We start from the raw sequence: 26,237 nt of genomic DNA, 5'->3' as shown, positions 1-26,237 counted from the left end.
ACCTCTAAAAGCTCTCTCACAGAAAGTAATTACAATACATTTTTTGGATAATTTTGGTCTGAAACATATATATATTATTCCCAATGGAGGGATACATGCTTTTTTTTTAGATTTATCATTATTTTACTATCATCATCATTCCATATATAAACACGTAGCTTCACTGGTAAATAAAATGTCTATATTTGTGTTGTAGTCAAGGCAACCCCTGGCTTCTTTCATATCACCACTGTAAAGAAATCTGAACCATTTCACACCAAACCACTCTGATATCACTCAGTTTACGTTTTAACATTTAATTTATGAGGCAATTTTGAAATATTGCGGGATTCCCCTTTTTGTGAAGACACATATTCAAAGTGAAGTCACAGATTCTACGCAAGGTCACAGATTTAAGGTCACATATGCTAAATGACTTCACAGATTCTTGCTGAAGTCACATATTCCAAGCAATAAGGTCACAGATTCAACCGAGGTCAGCACAGAGGGCAGAGAATGAAAAGCCAAATGGTGTTCTTTTGTATTAGCTCTTTCAGGGGGGCTCACTCTGCGCTGTTTGCATTACATGTGAATGAGAACACAGACATTCACAAACCTCCTCAGAGCATTGTGGAACTTAGCTCCAAAGGCCCGAGGCTCTGTTCGCATGTGTCACTCTATATGTTTTCCTCAAGTTCTGGCAGAAACTTGGACGCCGGAGGCCTCGGCTTATGCTCGTCTTCGCAGGGGTCCGATCGTTTCAATAACACACTTATATAAACTGAATTACCAAATCAGTCCAAATGAATTAATATATAGCCCGAGTGCTGTAACGTTATAATCAAGCATTAAACGGCGGGGAACAAAAACGGCCTTGTTTTTAGAAAACGTTCAGCGTTTGGCGAGGAGCCACCTAGCTGATGGACAACGCAGCACCAATCCAAAAAGATGTCAGTGCACTCCAGCGCACAGAACATACTATTATATCTGGCATGCAGGCTCTGCTCTGCTATCAGTCTCCACACACCCCTGTGTTGACACATACCTCCTATATAAGGAAAATAAGATCAGCGAAGGTAGGACTTTGCTCTTTTGAGAAAGTACTCTTTCCTTTCACCCTGAGGTGGTGCGCGGCACACCATAGGTGACTGACGAGTGTTCCAGTCGGGGCCAGATAAGGATCCTCTGGCATCCATAGGCATTGGATTTATAGTGACCCATCTCCAGGAAATCTGTATATGTGCATCTCACTAACACACACACCACTAATACATTAACCTTTCAGCTAAGGCCTTGTCAAAATCGCAGCGGAGTGCCAGTGAGATCATTGATCTACACAATGCTCATCGAATAAGATGCCAAAACTGATCATTCAAATTAGCGCTTTACACAAAGATGCCAGAGTCTAACAGATTAAAGACACACATAAGGATGCTTGTTACTGCTTAGTTACAGCTGGTTTATTAAACAGATACTGACAAACCTGTGTGAAGAGTTTTTTTAAGAGAATGTTTAAATAATTTCAATCATTTATTTTTTCTTTTTTTATTTGGGCAGAAAAACGAATATTAAGGCTTAAATAACCAAAGACAAAAAAGTGGAAAATACGGCAAAAATTTTACATCACAACATCTTTGATGACACATGATATGAGTCATAAAGTAAGGGTTGTGAACAAGAAAGACTGGACACAATGTACCAACACACCACTGTCAGCCTCACAGCAGACAGGGCCTGGGTGCGACTCCCCAGCCAGGTGCCCAGAGTCCTTTCGGTGAGGAGTTTGTATGTTCTCTTTTTGATGTATATATGCATACATCTATAATGTGATGGAATTCTCATACCCAGAAGTCTGTGACTTTAAAGTGTTCATGGCTGTGAAATTCATTAAGATGAATGCACTTAGCGTGACTGAGCCTTAAATGGGCCCATATCATAGAAAACTGAATTCTCCTTGATTTCCTGAAATAAAGATTTTGATGTAGTATGAAAAGGATGGCATGCCCACTCCAGGTAAGGGGACAGGACCTGCCCCAGGTGGAGGAGTTCTCGGGGTCTTGTTCACAAGTGATGGGAAGAGGGATCGGTGGGGGTGTACCAGGTGGGGGTGTACCAGGCACGGCCTACCGGGGTAAGACCCGGGGGTCGTCCTAGGACCCACTGGAGGGATTACATCTCCAAGTTGGCCTGGGAGCGGCTTGGGGTCCCTGGGAATGATCTGGAGGAAGTTGCGGGGGACAGGGTCATCTGGGATTCTCTGCTCTCCCAACTGCTACCGTGACCCTATCTGGATTAAGTGGTTAATGATGACGATGATGATGATGATGTAGTATGAGATCATTGCTAACATTTTCACTATTCACTTCACAATCCATACAGGCCATATATAGAAACTAAGCTGCAAAAAGAGCCTGTGATGTCATAAAAACACATTTACGTATATTCACCTCCTCCTTGCCGCAGTTAAACCCTACCCATTCACGCTGAAGGTTCAAGGAGCATTTCATTCATTTCTTTTTTTTTCTTTTTATGGAAAATTTTTGAATGAGGGCAGTCAATCAGAACAGAGCTCATTTACATATATCAATCTTAAAGGCCCAGTAACCAAAAAGGCCTGTTTCCAATAAATTATGGTTTATAAATCCACACAAAGATCCCAAGTTGACCTCAGGGGACAAAAGCTAATATTTAAAATGTAGGTTATGGGGCCTTTAATGGCTTATGACTGCATGCTGTTACATTACACTGGATGTTATTGTTTATAGGCTGTCTGTAACGTCTAAGTAAGTCTGCTTAATGACACACAGTCATGTTAAATGCAGAAGAACTGATGATACTCATTATATACTGAGAAAAGCACATTGTAACATAATTCATTATGATAACAATGACATAACACCATATCATAATACCACAGATACACATAGCTTTTTCTAACAGAAAAAAGATGTGTGAAGAGAAGCGCTGTTCTAGGCAGTAAGAAAGCCTGGCAGGTCTGAGCCACTAAAAGCAGATCAGAAAGCATTTAGAGAGAGCTGCAATTGATTAGTAGTCTATTAATAAAGCCAAGCGGTAATGTCCATGTCTGATTTAGTATAAAAGTGCTTGTCATGGTAATTCACTGCTTAGTGCTGCTCCTGCCAAGAGAGCCTTGTTTAAAGCGTCACTTATCCCACATGCTCTCCTTCCATTTTACAGGCTTTATAGGCTGCCTCACAAGATAAAAGATCTCACATCCAGAGCTTCCTAATAACTCTTCTCCCAAACGAATGGAACTATATGCATTTTCCTTTTTGTTTAAACTTGTAAAGAGAGAACTCGATAACTCATGATCGAACCTAAGGCATGACTAAACCTTCTGAACATGTGGTCAACAAAATGATGAGCTGTGTTTAGTTTTAAAAGGATGCTGCAGCCAATATATCTTCACATCTTCAAGGTGGAAGGAACTTTTGAAAAAGCACTTCGGGGTGAATATTTGAAGGTGAACTGTTTGAATTATTTATGTATACACTTATTTTTATAGCTGGCTGATGCAAGTAGCTAACACTGTTGCTATGCTAAATTATCAATGGTTGTCTAGCGATTTTGCACAGTGCATTCTGGGTATTGTAGTGAGAGAGCACTAATGGATGAAATGCTAAAAAAGGAATACAAAATTGTGAATTCTCTCAAATTGGTGAGGCTGAGGGAAGTTAAGCTCAACTACATCAAAGAATATTATAAAGAACATTAAATGCTAGGGGTGGGAATCCCTTGGCACCTCACGATTCGATTCGATTCTGATTCAGGCTGCGATGCGATTATAAAACAATTATTGATGCATCTTTTTTTCTATACAGGATCTCTTTTTTCTACTGCGTGATGACTTGGTGCTTTTAAAGCAAAGTATTTGTAATGATCCATAATGAATTTACTTCCAATATGTTTTATTAATAAAACAAATGGAAGTGATGTGGCAAGTGAACTCTCAATCACTGTTTTTGTTTGGAACACATTAGACGCTGCTGCCACTCATCTGCGATAAAATGTGCAGTTACAGTGAAATAAGATCCAGTGGCAGTGGATGTCCACACAGCACGTTACAGCCATCCTGCCCATTTTCTTTAGTGATTTAATTTTATAACTTCGGATTTGGTCTGGTTCTAGAGAGTCTGGGGTCACTATAAAATATCTGCAAAACTGGACATGTGCAACATAGCGCGAAAGCCCTGTTTCTGTCACGATTGGCCCCTCCCACTCCTCCATGTGCTTTAGTCTACCTTTTAGTCCTGTCATGTGCTTTTTGTTTTCTTTGAGTTCTTCCTGGTCCTGCCCCCTTGTTTTCAGACCCTTTAGGCTAAAGACCACTCAGCTTATTATCAGTGCACAGTTCAAAGCCAATATTCATGATGGTACAGGAGTGCACTAGTGCTCATGGCATAGGTGACATGCACATCTGTAAAAACACCATCAATGCCGAACAATATATACATGTTTTGGCAACGTGTTGCCATCCAGACTGCATCGTTTTCAAGGAAGGCCCTGATTATTTCAGCAAAACAATGTCAAACCACATACTGCATGTATTACAACAGCATGGCTCCGTATTAAAAGAGTCTGTGTGCTAAACTGGCCTGCCTGCAGTTCAGACCTGTCACCACTGAAAACATTTGGCACATTATTAAATGAAAAAAAATAGCTGAAATCCTATATCAAACAAAAGCAGGAAAACATTTCACTTTCAAAGGTACACCAAATAGTCTCCTCAGTTTCCAAACACTTACACAGTGTTAAAAGAAGAGTTGAAACATGCCCCCGTCCCAACTTTTTGGAATGTGTTGTTGGCATCAAATTCAAAAAGGGCATATATTTTTCAAACAACAATAACATTTCTCAGCTTCAACATTTGATTTGTTGTCTTTGCAGTATTTTCCTTTAAAAAGGCGTTTACATGATTTGCATATCATTGCACTCTATTTTTATTTATATTCTGCGCAGTGTCCCAACTTATGTGGAAATGCGGTTGTAAATGTATGTCATTACATAACTGATTATGTAGTTACTGATGTAACAAACTAAGGGTCCTCTAAGGGTTAAAGGCATTTTGCTATAATGAACTTGTTTATTGGTCTGACTTACATAATTAAACTTAAACCAAGTCTTTTTAATGCCATAAACACAAATATGAGCATCAGAGTTCTTTTGATCGCTGTATATTTTAGAACCGAGTCTGTGTATCATGATTGGTCGCGGTCCATTCCGATTTTTTCACAATAACCAATCAGCAGCCAGAAAGGTTCTTGATCTGACTGTAACTTTGAAGGACACCACCAGATGTCTCTAGCCTCCAAGCAGAACCTCATAATTATCACCAAGTAAAAAAAATATATATACATAACTGAGTAGCACAGTTTTCTTTTTTACAGCTACTTTTAGGACTTTCCCTGCAATCCTGCTGTTTGATTAGTCATTAGAACAGCTGACCAGGAACAAAAGCATTCTTTTACGTGGCCTCTGGGCTGCCCACCCCGTGATTCATTTAATTTCACACCCAACATGACCTGTCGTCCTCCGCGAGATTGATATTGTGTTGGATAGTAGGTGACACCATGTTTGTTTACTTGGCTTCCATTTCAGTTGAAATGCATTTTTTATTTTTGTTTGACTCCTTTTTTTGCCCCCTGAATGATTTTTGGACCGGACACATAGCAGTGAATTTGCTGCTCCAGCAAAATGACCTCTCCTTTCACTAAAAAAAGCCCAAAAGTCTGCACTGGTTTTAATTTCACTGTTTACAGACTGCATTTTTTCTGGTATCAAAGTGATTCGCAGGACCACCAAGAAAGCACAAAACATTGTAGTGTCTACACGGGACGGAATTCCAATCTTCTGAAACGCTCAGAGAGAGAGAGAGAGAGAGAGAGAGGGAGGGAGAGGGAGAGAGAGAGAGAGATTCCTTCTGGCTGAGGTGCTGACATCTGCTGTAGGCTTTGGGGATGGAATGTGATCCTCTCCCACAGACGGCTCACCAACTCACAGTCCAGACGCAGCCACCAGATCCTCCTCTGTAGACTCGCACTGCAGGCCCACATACAGAAACATTCACTCTTTTGTTACTGTCTTTCAGGAACTCTATAGCTCAGTAGAGCATCTGATGTTTTACCTAAACACTTAAAAATCGCCATTCTTTAAGGGTTCTTTAGTTAAGGGAGAACCATGTCTAACTAGAACCATTTCAAGCTTAAATGGTGAAATGTTTCTTCAAATTGATGATGAATGTGTTTCATATGGCTCCATAGAGCACCAAAAATGGTTCTGCTATTGTTATGATGTCAAGCTAGTAACAATAGCAGAACCCTTTTTCGTGCTCTGTAGAACCATTTTCAAAGAACCATATACAATATCATTGTGAAGAATGATTTCACCATGCAACGAACAGTTTAAGCATGACATAGTTCTGTATAGAATGCATAGTTCTAAACAGAACCATTATCTTTACTAAAGAGACCTTGGAGAACCATCTTTTTAGGTGTAAACAAAGCTCTGTTAGAGCATTCTCTAATTTCTGTCAGCCTGTAACATTGCTAGCATGTTAGCTAGCACATTTTTTTGCAGATTTCATAAAAATTGATAAAAAAAATGTAAATGTTTTTAAAAAGTCTGCTAAGACATGTTAGAGTCAGAGCTCTGCTTCTTCAGGTTTGCATTGGAGCTATGAGACTAATGTAGCTAACAAGTAAATGCAAGTTAACGTTCTGTTAGCATCTGCAGTCACTTTTGCCTCAAGTCGTGCCACGTTAAGCAACAGACTTGACTATATGGTTTCTAACACTATATGATACACTGTTAGATGAGCATGTTCAGGCTTCAGGACAGCTGCTAATGTTTTTAGCTATGCTAATATTCTGCCATGTTCATTGATTACTATCAGAAACCACACAAATCAACTAAAGATTAGCTAATAGCTCAATATGGTTTGAAGCAAGTGTGGTGATTCAGGCATTTACTTAGCATAATGCCAATTTGTTGCTATTAGCTTCTATGTTAGCTACATTAGCATCCCAGAAAGCATACAGTTTTGGGACGATTTTAGCTTTTCTACACCAGGCAGATCTTAGACATGCGGGCCAGAACAGAGCCAGACGCTGGACAACCTCACATGGTTTTGCTTTGTGTCTTTATTTATGGGGCCATTCTGAAATGAATGTTGCCTACCAACAATGTAGCTGTGCCAGGTTTCGGCCACATCCACTAGTTCTACTCTCTTTAAAGTGTGGGTGCCAGATCAGTGCTGAGGACCCAGCTGTATACTGGATCTGAAGAAATCCAAGAGTGCGGCCTACGATTGGCCCAGTTTTTGCTAGCAGGAATCGTAGCACCAGTGCAAACCAGGCACTAAACATACGATGGAAGATGGGAAAGATGGAAAACTTGTAAGCAAAATAAAGACATTTCCATATTTTTCAAAATGCATTGTTTGTGAGATATTTGCATACACTTTATTCACATAAACACATAAATAAAGGCTAGTGCATATATTTAGTCTACATATGTGTGTACAGTTCAATATATTGACATACATAGAAATACATATATTTCAAAAATGCCATGTTTACATGTATTTAGCACATGCATTTTCAAATACTTATCATCACTGTCAAAACTAAAAACAAGTATCACCAAAATAGCAGCTTCACAGGAGAGGGCATAAACACCTTTACCTTTTAATGTAAGTTAATGTTAAGAGATTTTATTCCAAATGATTTTAGGGCATTTCTATGGGTCTATTATCATAAAAAATAAAAATGAACAAAAATGGGGATATATGGTTGTCTCTGGACATTGATGTTAGATATTTCTCCACATGTGAAAGGTCTGCATTTGGAGGATCGCTTTAACACTGGCACAACACAATGCTTGTGTAAGCACGAGTCGGGACCACAGTGTCGTGTTTTCGCTGTTCGTCAGCGCAGATCACAGCAATGTTGGTTCGGCTAAAAACTTCCTCAGCATAAGAGGTGTGCCACCGTCAGCTGGATTCCTCTGATTCACCCTTCTGGACTCTTGTCTCCTCTCCCCTCTGTCCTCCTGCAGTGGTCTAGGGCCTGAAAGCGAAATTGCTCTGCCATTGCATCATACGTCTGGCAGAATCACTTCAATGTGTGCCCTTGCTCTGATTGTTTAGTCTGCCATATAAGTCTATGGGGGTAAAGGCAAACGTACGGAACCCATTGGCAAGAGGGAGATGATATTAACCACATGAAAAGCTTTTTATGAGGTGATGTATCGAGCCGGAGAAAGGAAATGGCTTACATGCGGGTGGGGGAGAGCGCGCCGTCTACAGCTTTGATAAGACAAATTGAGGCGTCCTCCATTTCCCAAACTGCGCGTCAGACATTGTACTCTCCTCACAATGAAGGAATCCCCAAACGAAACCATGGAAATTATTAATATGTGAGACTCAGTGAGGGCCAGAAAGCTAGAATAGATGTTCAGGAAGCCTCATAAACATCTAACGTGTTGCTTGTGGTAGTTACATTGGTCAAGTGATAATTAATGGAAGACTTTCATGTCTAGAGTGATTAAAGGACTCCTATCAATCTGTACTCCATGGAAACAGGCCGTTTAGAATTCATTACTTTTGTGATGTCACAGTAACTCATTTAAATATACCTGCCCTTTCAGCCTACTGCGGTTTAGCCCCTTCTATTCGTGCCAAAGTTGTAAAGAGTGTTTAAGCCTCAACCACTTTTAAATATGGCATGCTACAGGGCAGCCAATCACAACAGAGCTCATTTACATATATCAGTCTTAAAGGTGCAGTGACAAAGCAAGTTTGTTTAAAAGAGAGGTTGGAAAATGGCCAAACCTGAATGATGACTGATATTGGTACATAAAAGCACACAAACTTTGTATGTTTATAGGTCAGGGGAAAAAGTAAAACACAAGAAAAAAGTAAGATATTGGCCATTTAATGGATGCTGAGTGACTTATAAGTTACTCCTAAAACTGCCATATCATTAAAAACTGAATTGCCACACCGTTTTGAGTTTGATACGGTAAGTAAACATTGTTAAAGCTTCCAATATGCACCATTCACTCCACACAGTCAATATAAGGAAACTGATGTGATGTCACAAAAGCCAATACATTTACATACATCCAGCTATTCGGCCTACAGACGTTTACAGCCCATTACACTGAACCAATCAGAAGAGAGCTGATTTGCATATATCAGGCTTAAAGGTACAGTAACAAAACAGTTTAATTAAGGGATAAAAAGGGGTTGGAAAATAATCATATAGAAATGAATTATGACTTTTTGGTACATCAAATCATACACAAATTATAAGCAAAACTCAATTTAAAAATACCAAAAATGTAGAATATTGGCCCTTTAATCTTCTCACTCCATCAGCACAAAAGAAACGTTTGGTGTAACATAAAATGGAAAACCTTTTTTTTTTCTTGCAAATATACTTCAAAAGAATTGAAAATACTCAAGAAAAACAGTCATAAAAATAGTTCTTCAAGGGTTCTTTACTAAAGAAAATCCCTCCGTAAAGAACCATAAACGCTCAAAGAACCCTTTGCATTATTAAAGAGTTCTCTGCATTATGAAAGAATTCTTTAGAATGTGCTGTATATCGTTCTATATAGAACTTTTTTGAAATGGGTTCTAGAGCATCCAAAAAGGTTCTTCTATTGTTATGACATTCTGGTGCTATTCGAAGCCCTTTTCAGTAAGGTTCTATATAGAACCATCTACAGCACATTACCCATCAATCTGAAGAACCTTTTAATCATGCAGAAGGCTCTTCAGGTGTTCATGGTCCTACATAGAACCACTTTCTTTACTAAAGAACCCTTGAAGAACCTTCTTTTTATGAGTGTACAAATCACACTTAAGAACCCTTTTGGTGCTATTTAGTGCCCTTTTCAAGAAGGTTCTATATAGAACCATCTACAGCACATTACCCATCAATCTGAAGAACCTTTTAATCATGCAAAAGGTTCTTCAGGTGTTCAAGGTCCTATACAGAACCACTTTCTTTACTAAAGAACCCTTGAGGAACCTTCTTCTTATGAGTGTACGAATCACACTTAAAAACCCTTTTGGTGCTATTTAGTGCCCTTTTAAAGAAGGTTCTATATAGAACCATCTACAGCACATTACCCATCAATCTGAAGAACCTGTTAATCATGCAGAAGGTTCTTCAGGTGTTCAAGGTCCTATACAGAACCACTTTCTTTACTAAAGAACCCTTGAAGAACCTTCTTTTTATGAGTGTACAAATCACACTTAAGAACCCTTTTGGTGCTATTTAGTGCCCTTTTCACAAAGGTTCTATATAGAGCCATCTACAGCACATTACCCATCAATCTGAAGAACCTTTTAATCATGCCAAAGGTTCTTCAGGTGTTCAAGGTCCTATATAGAACCACTTTCTTTACTAAAGAACCCTTGAGGAACCTTATTTTTATAAGTGTACAAATCACACTTAAGAACACTTTTGGTGCTATTTAGTACCCTTTTCATTAAGGTTCTATATAGAACCATCTACAGCACATTACCCATCAATCTGAAGAACCTTTTAATCATGCACAAGGTTCTTCAGGTGTTCAAGGTCCTATATAGAACCACTTTCTTTACTAAAGAACCCTTGAGGAACCTTCTTTTTATGAGTGTACAAATCACACTTAAGAACCCTTTTGGTGCAATTTAGTGCCCTTTTCAAGAAGGTTCTATATAGAACCATCTACATCACATTACCCATCAATCTGAAGAACCTTTTAATCATGCAGAGGTTTCTTTGAGCGTTCATGGTTCTATACAGAACAGCTTTCTCGAAGAACCATCTTTTTAAAGAGTGTACAAATCACATTTACATAATGTAAAAAGGAATAAATGGAGCTGGTTATTATGGTTTTATATGTGAAACTCCATTAAAACTGGAATCTTGTCCAAGACTGGACTTAATTCGTGTAGAATGGAGCAGCTTTTCTGAGGTCTCCGCCTTTCTGGGGAGGTTTTTTCTTCTTTCTTTCTTTTTTTCAGCCCCTGCTGAGTTTCCTTTCAGTGCAGCACCTGTTGGGTGGTCACTCCACAAACTCAACCCTCTCAACTCCTTCCAGGCTCCACTCTGCAGCTCCAGAGCGACGCTCTCCTCGCGTTTGGGCTTTTCCCCCCTCCACTTGCTACTGAAACGGCTACTCGAAATCTCTGTTTCTCCTCCAGAAAGCATGCAGAGCTCCAACAACTCGCGCATGGACCGTGTTGGGCTGCGAGTTGCAGAGAAACTCAGAAACACTCAGGAGAGCAGCGCTTTCCAGAGCTTTCCGAGAAGATTGCCCTGAGCTGTGGAGGGCAGCGGTGGAGCTCAGGCTGTAAGTGTTGGAGTGAGGACTGTTCTTTGTTTCCGAGCTGCGGAGGAACCGAGTCAGAAGAGTAAAAGTTCAGAAGGTGAGCAGGTGCGCTCAGAGCCACGTTTTCTCGCTTTCTGACGCGCAGCGTCTCCTGAGCTGCGTCCTGTCCGTCTGCGGGGACTATGAGGTTTCTATTCGGCGTGCTGGTGTGTCCGGATCCGGATACCTGTGTGGTGAGGAACGGCTGAGGGCTCACCTGACTGAACAGCTTCTCCACAGCGTTAGCATCTGCTGCTAACTCCCAGCCAAATGCCTCCTCTCCTGCTCCTCTGCCTGCTGTGGTCTTTCCTGCAGAGCTGCTGGGCTGAATCCGCTCTCATCACCAAACTGCAGCACGGCGAGGTGAAGGAGCAGAACGGTGAGTCCGCTCAGTTCACTGACCTCAGTTCAGACCACTCGGTTCATTCAGTTCACGCTCATTTACATAATTTACATCTCAGCTCGAGCAGGTCCGCTCACAGCCTTTACAGCACGCGCGGTGTGGTGACTGTCCCGTGCGCTCTGTCTGTCTAAACCTCCCTCTTTCTCTGTTTCTGTCTCTGTGTCAATCTGTCTTTCTTTTCTTTTCTTTTCTTTTCTTTTCTTTTCTTTTCTTTTCTTTTCTTTTTTTTTCTTCCTTTCTTTCTTTCTTACTTTTTTTCTTTCTCATCTATCTATCTATCTATCTATCTATCTATCTATCTATCTATCTATCTATCTATCTATCTATCTATCTATTTCTGTTATGTTCTGTGTCTGCATGACCGGCTCCTTTTCTTTCTTTGTGTCTGCGCAATTTTTTTGTCTCTCTGCTTTTCACTCTCATTCTCTTTTGCTTGTCTCTCTGTCTTTCTCTCTCTTACACACAGTTTCTATCTCTCTCTCTCTCTCTCTCACTATGTCTCTCTGTCTGTCTCTCTCTCACTGTCTCTCTCTCTTACACTCTGTCTCTCTCAGTCTGTCTCTCTCTCTCTCACTGTCTCTCTCTCTTACACTCTGTCTCTCTCTCTCTCTCTCTCTCTCTCTCACTGTCTGTCTCTCTCAGTCTCTCTCTCTCTCTTTCTCTCTCTCTCTGTCTCTCTGAATGAGCTCGTTTGTTCAGTCCCAGCTCTATTATAGCAGGTAGGATGTGGAAATTACCTTTGGCTTTAAACTGAATCCGTGTGTGTGTGTGTTTAGGGGTCTGGTAGGAGGGTCCGTCACTCTGATGGTAGAATGAGTGTATTCATGTGGCTGCTGATGTGCTCACCTCTGAACTTTGTCACACACTCACATCGCTTACGCACTTTGTAAAACTGACTTTTTACATTTTTTTTAAACACTCAAACTGAAATCCAAACACGACTTGATGACAAGTTGGACAAACACAAACCGACCATCCGCCTCCAACACGCTGCGCTACAGCAAACCCAGTCGCTGTTAAAACACACAACGTCCATAAACATATTTTACAGGAACTGTACAGTTAACATTCTCAATGACAGTGATTTGCACATTCTCGTTTCTATTAATAGGCTTGCAAGTGCGTTTAATGAGCTGTGTTTTGTGATTGATGTCTCTTCAGTAAGAAAATGTGCACAGTGAACTGCAGACTGCAGGACAAGTACAGCACAAAAAGAGGAAAAGGCACTTTGCCCTCAGCAGCTTCCTGTCAAAATTAATCTCCAGCCTCTTCACCACCAACTTACTTTGCACTTAGGGTCAGTTTCCCAGACAGAGATTAAAGAGGAATTGACCTTTTTTATACATTTCTGCATAATTGTGTGTTTGAGGTGTGAACAGAGTGAAATCAGAGTGGTTTGGTGTGAAATGGTTCAGATTTCTTTACAGTGGTAGTGATAGGAACCAGGGGTCACCATGACTACAACACAAATATAGACATTTTATTTACTATCCAAAACCACCAGTGAACTTACATGAGTCTTCTGAGTTTATATGGAATGTTAGTGATAAATGTGATACAATAACCTTATTCTGGGGACTATTTTAGCATTTATGCCTATTAAAGCGAGACAGCTTTTGAACAGGCCTTGTGCTTTGTTAATGCATTGTAGTTGGCTACAGCTACGTTGTACACACAGAGTTTTCTAGCAACTCACTCTAAGACACACTAGTGTGTTTTATACTAAAGCCCAAAAGAAACATATTCAGAACCCATTTCATGCAACTTTCTGTGAGGGAGGTTTTAGAGGTGGACTTCTGGTTCCTATCACCACCACTGTGTGCAATTCTGACTCTGTGGAGAGGTGCATTTCACATCCAGCCACCCTGAATGTCTTTATTTACTGTATCAATTTACTATTTACTGATATATTACAATGATACTATGGAGAAATTTGGAAAGACTACACTGCTTCTACTTTCTACAGTGCACTACACATTTACTGCTTTCCTGGAGGAATTTTCACTCAGAATACTTTGTAGTCCAGGACTAGGCTTAATCTCTATCTGGGAAACTAGCCTCTTTATTGTCACTGAGTTTAGGAGAACACTCGAGACAGGTTTAGATAGACAGCACACTTGACTGAAAAGTCCTTTATAACATTAAAAGTTATTTTGTCATGACTGGACAGCAGGTGCTGGGTAGATAATGGGACATTTGTCTCCATTCACTAAAATTGTTGTTCATTGGATTTTCTTTTATGTTTCTAAGTAATACATTTAAGATAATTGGGAATTTGCAGTCATATGCGAAGTTAGGGATGGGCAATGACGACGCTTGATGACGTTGGCAATTGATGACGTTTTATTGTTATCGTGATACGTTACGTCATAGTACACTTTTCCTTGCATATTGTGGATATTGTCAGCACTTAGAGAACACTGTTCAATGTCATGTTTCATGTCAAAGTGCATAAATAGCCCTGTTGAATTAGGAAACGCTGGTTAAAGATCATTGTACTCATAGTTCTTAACTGTATATACACATTTTTAAGTACCAAGTGTGGTGATGCATCATGTATTGTGACAATATCTTCAAGTATTGTGATATATTTGTGCCACATCGCTCAGGACTATACAGTGTTTTGCTGATGTTCTAAGTGAAAATGAGTTAGCACATCCTCCACAGAGAGCTGAATGGCACAAACTCTATTTAATTTCTGCATTTTAAGAACATATTAAGAAAAAAAGGTGTAAAATAGTAAATGTGTCATAACCTTAGTGCAGGCCACATTTTATGTTTGAATTTTTCTCCTCAATATGTTCTGTAAATAAACAGTAATCATGCATTAAGATGTGTAGCAGAGCGTGAGTTCACATCATTTGACCAGGGTCACTCAAACTTTTGCATGCAACTGTAGTGGTGGAAAAAAACTCTGATTTGCCTGGCAATTGCAAGCATAACATACATGAAAAGTATTTTAGAACTAGTCATATTTCCTCTTATTAGGTAGCAAGTACATTCAAAAAAGTTGACCATTTGTTTCTATTCACTAAGAAGTGCAGTCAGTTGCAATGGCAGCCTCAATGTCCTGTTAAAATGTGGCTTAAGGAAACAAAGGAGAAAAATTATGTGAGAAAGTGCTGAGGTTCTCTTAGCAGATCTTCTTTTCTTCTCTGCTTCATCTCCACAACTAACTCATCTTTGACTGAGCATTGACGTAAGAAGAGTTTAATTGAAATGGCTCTTTACTTTCATGCAGTAGAATCAAGAGAGATTTTGAATGGACTCTCACATGACTGAGAAGCCTTCTGTAATTTTAGTAGTCATTTTTGCCGTACTACATTCAAGACATCTGGTCATTTGTGTCATAAACTTGAGAGCTTCTTTGCTTCTTCACCAAACGTACCTTTTGTTCAATATTGATGATTAACCCTCAGGGTCCACAAACTCTTTCACACGTCAAATCCAACGTTTCTATCCTGAATCTGTAGAGTCGCCCTTTCCATTGCGTTTTATCATAACATCCTACATGAATAACATCCAGAATTATGAGCCTACGAAGAGGGACTGAGAAACACATCATCTGCTTACACTGTGTGGAACTGGTGGAATCGTGCGTCTGTCTACATTTTGTGTGAAACTGACCAATAGACACTCAGGAAATCATTTAGGACGGATCCATCATGCTGGAAGCTCTTCGTTCTTCATTCAGTCCACATCACAGACACATGTGAAATAGAGAAAGAATTTTTACAGCTGCTAAGTTGCTGTAGCGGTTTTGGAAAGTACTGATGAAGATAAGAGTATTTTGATATAAAATGCCCCAGAGGTTTAACTGCTCTTGATTCTTTCACAAGAGAAGGGAAGCTCTGGAGTCCGGAGGTTTTGATAGGGCACCAGGTTCTAACTGCTCTCCTTTAAACCTACAACCCCCCCCCCCCCCCCCCCCCACCCCCCACCCCATGACTGAAAGAAGGAAAGAATAGAGGTGAATGACTGGCAGACACTGCCAAGTGTAACTCAAAGGTGAGGCTTGTTCTCTAACCCTCTTTTATCACCTCAACAATGCGTGCCTTATCGGAGCTGTTCTTTACTGCTGTTGATAGAAGCTGCCACTAACTGTTGATTTGGGATTGGTATTCTTTTCTCCAGCTGGAGAAGTCACGGCTTAAGAGGACCTGTTTAGGCAAGGGTCAGCTTTTTTTAAGGTAAACTGTGGTTAAGTGATGGAAAACTACCTTTTTGAACTTCTTACTGTTTGTCGATGCATCACTTTTGCAGCTCAATCAATTTTGGAAGGCAAAAAATGCACACTGCAAAAAATGGCATCAATTGCCAAGTGAAATTATCTTAAATCTAGTTGAAATATCCTAGTTGAAATATTTTCCATGCGAGATGGTTGTGCACTTATTATACGATTATCTGGCTTATTCCCAAATACCTTTCACTTATTTTAAAGTAAAATCTCACTTTCCTGGCAGATAATTTTGCTGATTTCAAGCACATAGTGAGATATTTTTAAAGCAAGAATGTCTTAGATCTCAAATTAGGCTTACAACAATCTCAACAGGAGGAATATTAGATATATGGACAATATTTAATATAATTTTACTTGACAAGATGTCCAGTGCATTATCGTTTATGACGGATTATAATAATATGTAGTAAAGTTAGGCTCTCTGTGGAATGCTGAAAGAAGCCAGATTTTTAATGTTACTGCTAGGAAACCAAATATCACATCTGTATTCATTAGCTGCTACATCAGTGTGTTTCTTTATTGCTGTTGGGAGGATTCCCAGTGGTTGATGTATTTGTGCAATGCATGTTGAGTATTGTAGTGAGATGATTAAAACGTTGTGAGTTCTATCAAATTAATGAAGCTTATGGTACGTGTCCACTTGCAACTTCACCTCATTGCATCCTATTCATTTCAATAGAGAACTCTGCATCGTGCAGTGCATGGTGGTTTGAGGTGCAATGAACTCTGCCAAAAAATTTAGCAGGTTTCAACTTTATGGAAATAAATGCGTCCGCTGCTGTGTGTTTAGCCAATCAGGCAACAGTAGACTGGCCTTCGTCGCAAACGCAGAGAGCGGAAACTGCGACTCGCTTTATCGTCTCTCAATCCATGAACTTTTTATGTAATAATGCAAATATCTGGGTTTATATGGAACTGTTGACATTGAGGTTTTGGAGAGAAGACATGGATAAAATGTAAATAGTTCGAGCTGGAAGACAAAATTTAAACCATACAGGGCTCAGAGGTTACTTGCTAAAGTACCTGTCATGCTAGTAAGACCGAGCTAACTTTCTAGTTTATGTGGATGACTAATGCACTCTGAAAATTTTAAAAGCATACATCTGGTAGGCTGTAGGCCTTTAATTCACAATACTTTTGAATAAAATCAACCTGAACAACGATGAAATTTGAGAATCCTTGATGCACAGAATCTTATTCAAAGGAATCATAATCAAATGGAATCATCAGCTAAACATACCCTCCAGTCAGTAAACTAGAACAGCTGATTAGCAAATGCAGTACAGTATGACGTGCTCTGCTAAATATGAGACATTTATTGGTTCAGCAAAGATTTTTTTCATCAGCCTTTATGTGCAAAATTTACTCACCTATTTTGGAATGTTTCACGAATGAGGCCCACGAGGAGGCTTAAATCAGCGTGTAGCTTATGGCTATTCAGTCAGTGCAGCTCATGTTCTGAGCTGTGAATGAGCTTATTGGCAGATTTCTGCTGTTAGAACTTGCTAAAATACTTCTCTGCTCATGCAGTGATCTTAATCTGTGGTTTGAAATGTGACCCCGGAGACATTTTTTGGCATTTATTTGTTGGCAGAAACCCTCTGAACCCACTGGTCAGGAGGTAGGTATTCAAAACAGCATAGATTTTTTGAAGTTTGAAAACTGAACATGCACTGCCACCTTTCACCAAAACTGATGGGACAGAGTTTTTAATCAAAGCCTGCTTGATTTTTTGCACTATGTGGAGATATTAGCAATCAGGCTGACCAATCAGATATCTGTTGTCATGTTTACAGTCCAAACTATTGTAAAAGAAGATACGGAAGCTCACCAAAGCTTATAAGACAAGCAACACATTGACGATACAGATGCAGAGGTTAAGGATGGGCCGCAACTGAAAGGCAAGGCAATGACTTGGATTGCCATGGTACAAAATGACGACTGATTTATAGTTGTATTTGTTGTTGTTGTTGTTGTTGTTGTTTATCTCGGTATATCATAGTCTGTTTATGTCCAGAAGGAACTACAAGCTTTTACTTAAAAACAAATAAATAAATAAATAATAAATAAATAAATAAAACATGTCAGACTCAACTAATAGATTCAACTAAAAAAAAACCCTAAAAAATGTCTTGGTGTGAATAGGCCTTAAAGGACCCTCATCATGGAAAACTGATATTTCCTGCCTTTTTCTTAAATTAAAGTTTGATGTATATTGTAATTTCCTAATGTTTTAAAACGTCCTGTACACTTCCTAGTAAACAGTCCATATATGGAAGCTCCAAACAAACCATATTGAATTAATTGTTTTTATGATGTTGTAAAAACCAACACGTTTATAAATGTCCACCTATTCGGGCTGCAGTGGTTGAGCCGTTTTTGCAGTTAAGAAGTTATAAGAAGTGTTTCAGCCTGGACTGCTTTTTGAATGAGGCACATTTTAAGGCAGCCAATCAGATCAGGGTCCATTTACATATGTCAGTCTTAGAGGTGCAGTAGCAATAATAGCCTCTTTAATTCTAAAGGATAAAGAGAGGTCAAGTAAAAAAGTCAAATCTTCTCCTCACTACTCCATCACTACTTTCTAAAACCGCTGCAGCAACTTCAGGGAATGTAAATTTTTTCACACATCATTTCATGTCTGTGTCTGAGGCAACTGAATGAAAAATTAAGGGTTTCCTGCACGATAGGTCATTCCTAAGTGATTTCCTGGGTGCCCATTGGTCAGTTTTACACAGGGTGTAGACAGATACATGAATCCTCCAGTTCCATACAATACAGTGAGAGGCAGATGACGTGTATCTCAGCCCCTCTTCATAGGCTCATAACTCTGGCTGTGAGTCACACATGATCTCATGATAAGATGGAATAGAGGGCGACTCTACAGATTCAGGAGGTATTTGAACCATATTTCTATGCTGGATTATTACAAAGATATTAATAGAAATACTGAGAAACATCTACTTTGACACGCCAAATGTGCCTGGTAAGAGGGCTTGTTTGCATATCGCAATCCTCTGAAGTATCAATATTAAGCCAACATTGCAATAATTAGCAAGTGATACTGTGCAGCCCCAAAAGGTGGATGTGCCGTGGATAAACTCTTTTTCTGACATTTCGTTGTTGGTTTGTTGGGACTTGTTGCTGGTTCCACGCGCGAGTGCTTTACATTACATTTGGTCACAGCTGAGCGTTTTCTGCCACAGGCGTTTTGTGTTGGAGCCAAATTATCCCTCATTAATCTGCTGTATTCCCTCCAGCATCACCCACAGAGAAACAGGGACACACTTTAGGGAAAGAGCAGCTACCAGCAACAGCATTCCTCATATCCGGTATTTACTGGATTTACTGGATCACCCAGGGAGGAATGTGGTTAATATGGCATCCGAGTTCATTGGGAAATGTAGGCTGTTGGTCTTACGTTACAGACACGTGGTGGAGGTACCATAGGCTGTGTCTTTACGTGGGATTAGAACAGTATACAGTATGTAAATGTTAAATAATGATGTTTATAATAAACTCCTATGCCTGCTTTTGTGAAAATGTTTACTTAATTTGTTTAGGAAAAGAGAAAGTTTACCATCTTCTTGGACTGTTATGTTGACCAATCGCTGATAATTTTACATGGATTTTTACTAAACACCAACTTATTCATGTGAGATGACTTGTATACAGACTGTGCAGACTTCTCTGCATGTGAGTTTAAGCCTAACTTTGGACTATTTTCATCTCACTGCTCACATCACCATATTCAGTTGCATCTGTGCAGAAAGCAAGTTCTTCATTTTTGTGGTGCAGGGAGACATTAGAAGGTATATTGTCCCCTACATTTCCTGTAGTGTATCACAGTCTGTCAGAATGACTGCACAGATCCTGCGAACCTTATATAACAAGTTATAACAGACTCTCAGTAACATGTCAAACATATATGAGGGTTTGAGGGCTTTGGGTTGAGGTTAAATGTAGGGTTAGGATTAGGGCCATGGTGAGGGTTAGGATTAGATTTTGGGTTGAGGTTAGATTTAGGCCCAGGGTTAGGATTAGGTTTTGGATAAAGTTGGGTAGGATTAGGTTTTTGGTAAGGTTAGGTTTTAGTTAAGGTTGGGTAAGGTTGGGGTTTAGGGAAGATTGGGGAAGGTTAGGTTTTGGGGAGTTTTTGGGGAAGGTTGCATAAGGTTGGGTTTTGGGGAAGGTTGGGTAAGGTTAGGTTTTGGGGAAGTTTTGGGTTTGGGTAAGGTTAGGTTTTGATTAAGCCTGGGTAAGGTTAAATTTGGGGTAAAGTTGGATAAGGTTAGGTTATGGGTAAGGTTGGGTAAGGTTGGGTTTTGGGTAAGGTTAAGTTTTGGGTAAGGCTGGGTAAGGTTACATTTTGGGTAAAGTTGAGTAAGGTTAGGTTATGGGTAAGGTTGGGTTTTGGGTAACCCTGGGTAAGGTTAAATTTTGGGTAAAGTTGTGTAAGCTTAGGTTATGGGTAAGGTTGGGTTTTGGGTAAGGTTGGGTTTTGGGTAAGGTTAGGTTTTGGTGACATTTTGGGAAAGGTTGGGTAAGGTTGAGTTTTGGGTAAGGTTGGGTAAGGTTAGGTTTTGGGTAAGGTTGGGTAAGGTTAGGTTTTGGGTAAGGTTATTGTTGAGGTAAGGTTGTGTTTTAGAAAAGGCTGGGTAAGGTTGGGTTTTGGGTAAGGTTGGGTTTTGATTAAGCCTGGGTAAGGTTAAATTTTGGGTAATGTTGGATAAGGTTAGGTCATGGGTAAGGTTGGGTTTTGGGTAAGGTTGTGTAAGGTTGGATTTTGGGTAAGGTTAGGTTTTGGGGACATTTTGGGGAAGGTTGGGTAAGGTTGAGTTTTGGGTAAGGTTGGGTTTTGGGTAAGGCTGGGTAAGGTTACATTTTGGGTAAAATTGAGTAAGCTTAGGTTATGGGTAAGTTTGGGTTTTGGATAAGGTAAGGTTTTAGGTAAGGTTAGGTTTTGGATAAGGTTGGGTAAGGTTAGGTTTTGGATAAGGTTGGGTTTTGGATAAGGTTAGGTTTTGGGTAAGGTTGGGTAAGGTTAGGTTTTGGATAAGGTTGGGTTTTGGATAAGGTTAGGTTTTGGATAAGGTTGGGTTTTGGATAAGGTTAGGTTTTGGGTAAGGTTGGGTTTTGGATAAGGTTAGGTTTTGGGGACATTTTGGGGAAGGTTGGGGAAGGTTGATTTTGGAGTAAGGTTGAGTTTTGGGTAAGGTTGGGTTTTAGGTAAGGCTGGATAAGGTTACATTTTGGGTAAAGTTGGGTAAGATTAGGTTTTGGGTAAAGTTATTGTTAGGGTAAGGTTGTGTTTTAGGAAAAGTTGGGTAAGGTTAGGTTTTGGATAAGGTTAGGTTTTGAGTAAGGTTGGGTTTTGGATAAGGATGAGTTTTAGATAAGGTTAGGTTTTGGGTAAGGTTGGGTTTTGGATAAGGACGGGTTTTAGATAAGGTTAGGTTTTGGGTAAGGTTGGGTTTTGGGTAATGGAAGTAACAAGCCATCTACTTAATGTAAATAATGTATCAACAGAACATATACAAGATATTTACTTCACCGTATTCAGATGCTTTCCTACTACTGCTTTACTGATATGTTGTTGATGTGTTACTGATAATCTATTAAGAGATTATTAATCATCTACAGAGAACGACTCCAATAAAGTGTTACCAAATCCCATATTATCAATGACCTGCTCACTATAGAAACAACCTAAAGAGTTCATCAATGTATGCGAGTAATATTGCACATATTACCTCAGCTTGTGAGTAATATTGCAGATATTAGCTCTGTTTCACAGGCCTCTGCCGAGGGGATTGTATGCTATCTGGCAGGACTCAGTGTTGGCTGCCTGCTTTCACATTACCACTCTGTTGTGTTAAGTGCTTTCCATAGCTTTTATCTACTGTGCATGTACTGTGGCACTGCCGTAACCAGCAAGACTTTGCCAGAACGATTTTCAGAATCCCAGAAGCACTGAGAAATAAAGGATTTTCAGTGCACACATACCCACACAACTGAGACAAATGAGTCCCTGTTAAAGTAAGAGTTTGCCCTGACCTTTTTTTACACCAAGCGCTCCTGGCTGCAATTCTGTAGGCATTGAAGCTAGCTGTCAGTCGACACCCTGCACCCTGCCAATTCTAAGTCGCGTTTCAAAAGCTGAAAAGGGAGCAAAAGCTTTTTCACTGACTCAAGACTCCTGGGAGAAGAAAAAAAAATCCTGGCATATTGAGAGTGTTAAATATACATGCAGCGCAACACACATGTGATTGTCTGAAGGCAAATCTCTCTTTAGGAACCCATCGAGGGTTGGAGATTACAGGGTAACTGTGTCCAGGACACTTTGGCAGCGGGACAGATTGTGCAGAAGAGCAAGTCGGTGCCTGCCTGATGTTTGCCATGTCGGCCCACGATCGCACATACCTCTCCGTAACAGGACTCCAGGCTGAGGGAACTGGGTGCAGGAGTGCATTTCCTTTAAGGAACTGGGTCACTGCTTTGATTTGTTTTCTCATCCCTTCTCTCTCCCCCTTTTTTAGAGCCTGAAGTTTTCATGCTTTTTCTCCTTCCTTTCACCACCTGTGCCACTGTTGACCCACAAATACAGCAAGGGCAACTCCATCAGTGTTTAAGATGTAAGCAGAGTAATTCAGAGTGGTATGGTGTGAAATGATTCAGATTTCTTTACAGTGGTGGTGATGGGAATCAGGGGTCGCCATGACTACAACACAAATGTAGCCATTTTATTTATTATCCAAAACCACCAGTGAAACTACATGTCGCTTCTGAGCTTTTATATGCAGTGTTGATCAAGGTAACATAGTGATACATTGGGGAAAAAATGTAGTATGTAAGATAGCTTTTAGAGGTGGATGTCTGGTTCCTATCACCAACACTGAACAATTCTGACTAAGTTTCTCCTGCATTGAGCATTTCACACCAAACCACTCTGAATGACTCTGTTTACATCTGAGTTATTTCATTATGCAGAATTTTTTTAAAGGATCATGTCCAGCCCCAGCTTGCACTTAAATCAGTAACATTACTCTTTGTCCACACTCAACATTTGATTGATCTGGACATCTGTTTGAATCTCTTTGATCCGCAAAGGGCAAGAGTTCCTCTGAGATAATGATGGGTTTAGAGTAACACACCAAACCCCCAAAATCAGCGAGGAAAGACCTTTTGCCTTTATTTGTCGGCTTTGCGAAAAAAAAAAGCTAAAGAAAAATATAAATGAGCTCTGAAAGTCTGTAATCTAGCAAAACTGTTTCCTCTCAGTGATTGTTCACGTTAGAAGATTATATGTTGTGATAAGCAACTGTGCCTTAGCTTAGCCACAGGGCATTGAAGCGCTGCTGTAGAGTAGTTTTGGGTCCAGACTGGTCTTTTCAAAGAAGCCCTTTTGATAGATCTTCAATAAGAAGCACATTATATGACATTTCAGTGCATGAACAGCTGTGGAAAACTAATCTTTCATAAGCAGCCATTGCACATTTGTTAAAGAGGAATTCCACCGATTTTTCAAACTTTCTGCATGATTTAGTTGTTAAGATATAAATAAAGTCATCCAGAGTGATTTTAAGTGAAGAGGTTTATTGTTGAGAAACATACAGATTTCTTTACAGTGGTGGTGATAGGAGCAACTAATATAGCCATTTTGTTTACGATCCAAAACCACCAGTGAACCTACTGTGTCTTCTGAGCTTTATACGGGAATAGTAAAATAGTGGAAAATCTTTGGAGACTATTTTGCCTAAGAACACTCTTTATTTACCTCTCCACCATGAATGAATTAAAATAAATGGATTAAAATAGGCATTGTGCTGAAACTTGTATTAGGCCGAGTATTCATAATAAATTCATGGGATAACTGTCTGTGAGGGAGTTTTTAGAAGTGGATGTCTACTTCCTGTCACCACCACTGTGAACAATTCTGACTTTGTAAGTTTCTCTACAACAGAGCATTTCACACCAAACCACTCGGAAGGACTTTGTTGACATACTGACATTAATGTATGAGATATAAGCACAGGAATTCCAGGCAGACAAATTTGTGCATGTATACATGTGAAACTCCAGAAATAAGTCATTCACAAAAAGTAAGGTAAGATAAGGCTTTATTGTCATTCGCATCACACGTGGTACATGAGGTGGAACAAAATGGTCCCAGTTAACTCCTAAAAGTAACAATAAACAATACATAGTAAGGTGCAAATAACAGCAGCATGAAACGCAGCAGCCTGAGTACGAGGTAGAAAGTGCACAGCTTAATACTGGTAATGAGTAAAGTGACATGTATAAAGTGACATGTATAAAGTGACGTGTAGGGGTGATATAGTAGACGTGTAGGGGTGATATAGTAGAGGCACTGATTCAGTACAGCAGCAGAGATAAATACGTGGACATGAATTGCCATTACAGTGATTGTCTAACTGGAATTTAAAAGATAGCGATAAATATTATGCATTGTGAAGATCAGCCATCCACTTCCCATAAATGTAATAACAGAAAGCAGCCTTGGGCCTGTCTGATGTCTTCTGCTGTTTGGTATGGAAACGGTGGAGCAGCTGGCCCTCAGGTCCTGCTTACCTGACTCCATAAATATCTGTCAGCCTCTCCCTGGACGACAGCACTTCCTTCACCTTGACACCTTTATACTGTTCTTCACACCCGTCATCCATCAAAGCCTTGACAGCTTTGAGATGGTCGTCTCTGCCGTTTTTAACCCAGACTGTCCATCATGTCAGTGGGATGAAATTGAACATTTTCTTTAGAAAATCGCTGCTTTTCAGTTCTTTAAATAAAGACATGCAGGTTTTTTGGGGGGCTCTAAAATTAGAGCTGTTGAGATAACTAGTAAATTCCAGTTCAGCAATGTGGACCATTTCCTTCCCTCGTTAAACCAATTCAGAAGAAAAAAGAAGAAAAAAATCTTGCCGCCTGCTCTATTTGTTTGTATGTAAATCAGGTTTTAGTGTTTTAATATCCAATTTTAGTTTTAGTGTTTCTAGTCTATAGGACCATTTATTCAGGTTGTTTATTGGCTAACATCTCCTGATCTAGTGTATGGGGCATTCCTTGAGGTTGTTTATCACCTATTGTAGCCTTCAGGATGGTTTTCTGATTATTTAAGGATTAATATCTCCCATTCTAGTGTATAGCAGTGTTTATTGGGAGTATTTATGGGCTAATATCCCCTATTCTAGTATATAAAAATATTCACTGAGGTTATTTATGGACTAATGTCTCCTATTGTAGTGTACAGCAGTGTTTATTGAGATTGTTTAGGAACTAATATCTCCAAGTGTACACAGGCATTGCTTGGTTTTGTTTATGGGCTAATATCTCCTATACTAGTATACAGATTTATTGAGTATTTTTATGGACTAATATGTTCTATCCTAGTGTATATGAGTGTTTACAGAGGTGGTTTATGGACCAATATTTCCTATTCTAGTGTATAAGGGCATTGATTGAGGCTGTTTATGAGCTCGTTTCTCTTTTTTGTGGTTTACAGAAACTTTATTCAGGTTTATGGACTAATATCTCCTATTCTAGTGTATAGGAGTGTTTATTAGGGTTGTCTCTGTGAATCATGCAAAACACAAAGATACACCGGTAACACTTTATTTGAAGGCTACCTACATAAGGACTTCATGATGCATTCATAAGCACTGAATAATGTGTTTATGAAGCACTACTTGAACATTTATTAAGTGCTTATGTCAGTTCTCGCCACCTGACATAAGATGTGTTATGAAATAAATGACATTGTACTGACATAATAAGAATAAACGTTGAACATATTTACAGCACTAAACATATTTAAAACACTATACAATAACTATATATGTCAGCATTCTTAAGACGACATTGTACTGATATCAGGTGAAATATGCCTGGAAACCACCCCCTCTTCTCTCCATGGCATGGATAAGATGATTGATGCAATTATGTATAGGGTTTGAATATGTTTAGTGCTGTAAATATGTTCAACGTTTATTCTTATTATGTCAGTACAATGTCATTTATTTCATAAAACATCTTATGTCAGGTTGCGAGAACCGACATAAGCACTTAATAAATGTTTAAGTAGTGCTTCATAAACACATTATTCAGTGCTTATGAATGCGTCATGAAGCCCTTATGTAGGTAGCCTTCAAATAAAGTGTTACCGATACACCAAAGCAGAAAGGCCATAGTGTAGGTCTGAAAAGGTTAACA

General features: G+C 39.5%; 1 protein-coding gene across 1 annotated transcript in view; it reads left to right on the top strand.

Annotated features, from left to right (window-relative positions):
- The first annotated feature begins 11,065 nt into the window (after positions 1-11,065).
- pdgfc (platelet derived growth factor c) overlaps positions 11,066-26,237 on the top strand; it is a 115,506-nt gene continuing 100,334 nt past the window's right edge. Inside the window, exon 1 of the mRNA XM_017693389.2 lies at positions 11,066-11,746. Coding sequence (XP_017548878.1) covers positions 11,638-11,746 — 109 coding nt within the window. The 5' untranslated portion in view covers positions 11,066-11,637. The remainder of the gene's footprint in view (positions 11,747-26,237) is intronic.

The sequence above is a fragment of the Pygocentrus nattereri genome, chromosome 8 (assembly GCF_015220715.1).
Source record: "Pygocentrus nattereri isolate fPygNat1 chromosome 8, fPygNat1.pri, whole genome shotgun sequence".
Classification (NCBI taxonomy): domain Eukaryota; kingdom Metazoa; phylum Chordata; class Actinopteri; order Characiformes; family Serrasalmidae; genus Pygocentrus; species Pygocentrus nattereri.
The sequence above is the reverse complement of the archived record's forward strand: the minus strand, read 5'-3'. Positions and strand labels throughout refer to the sequence as shown.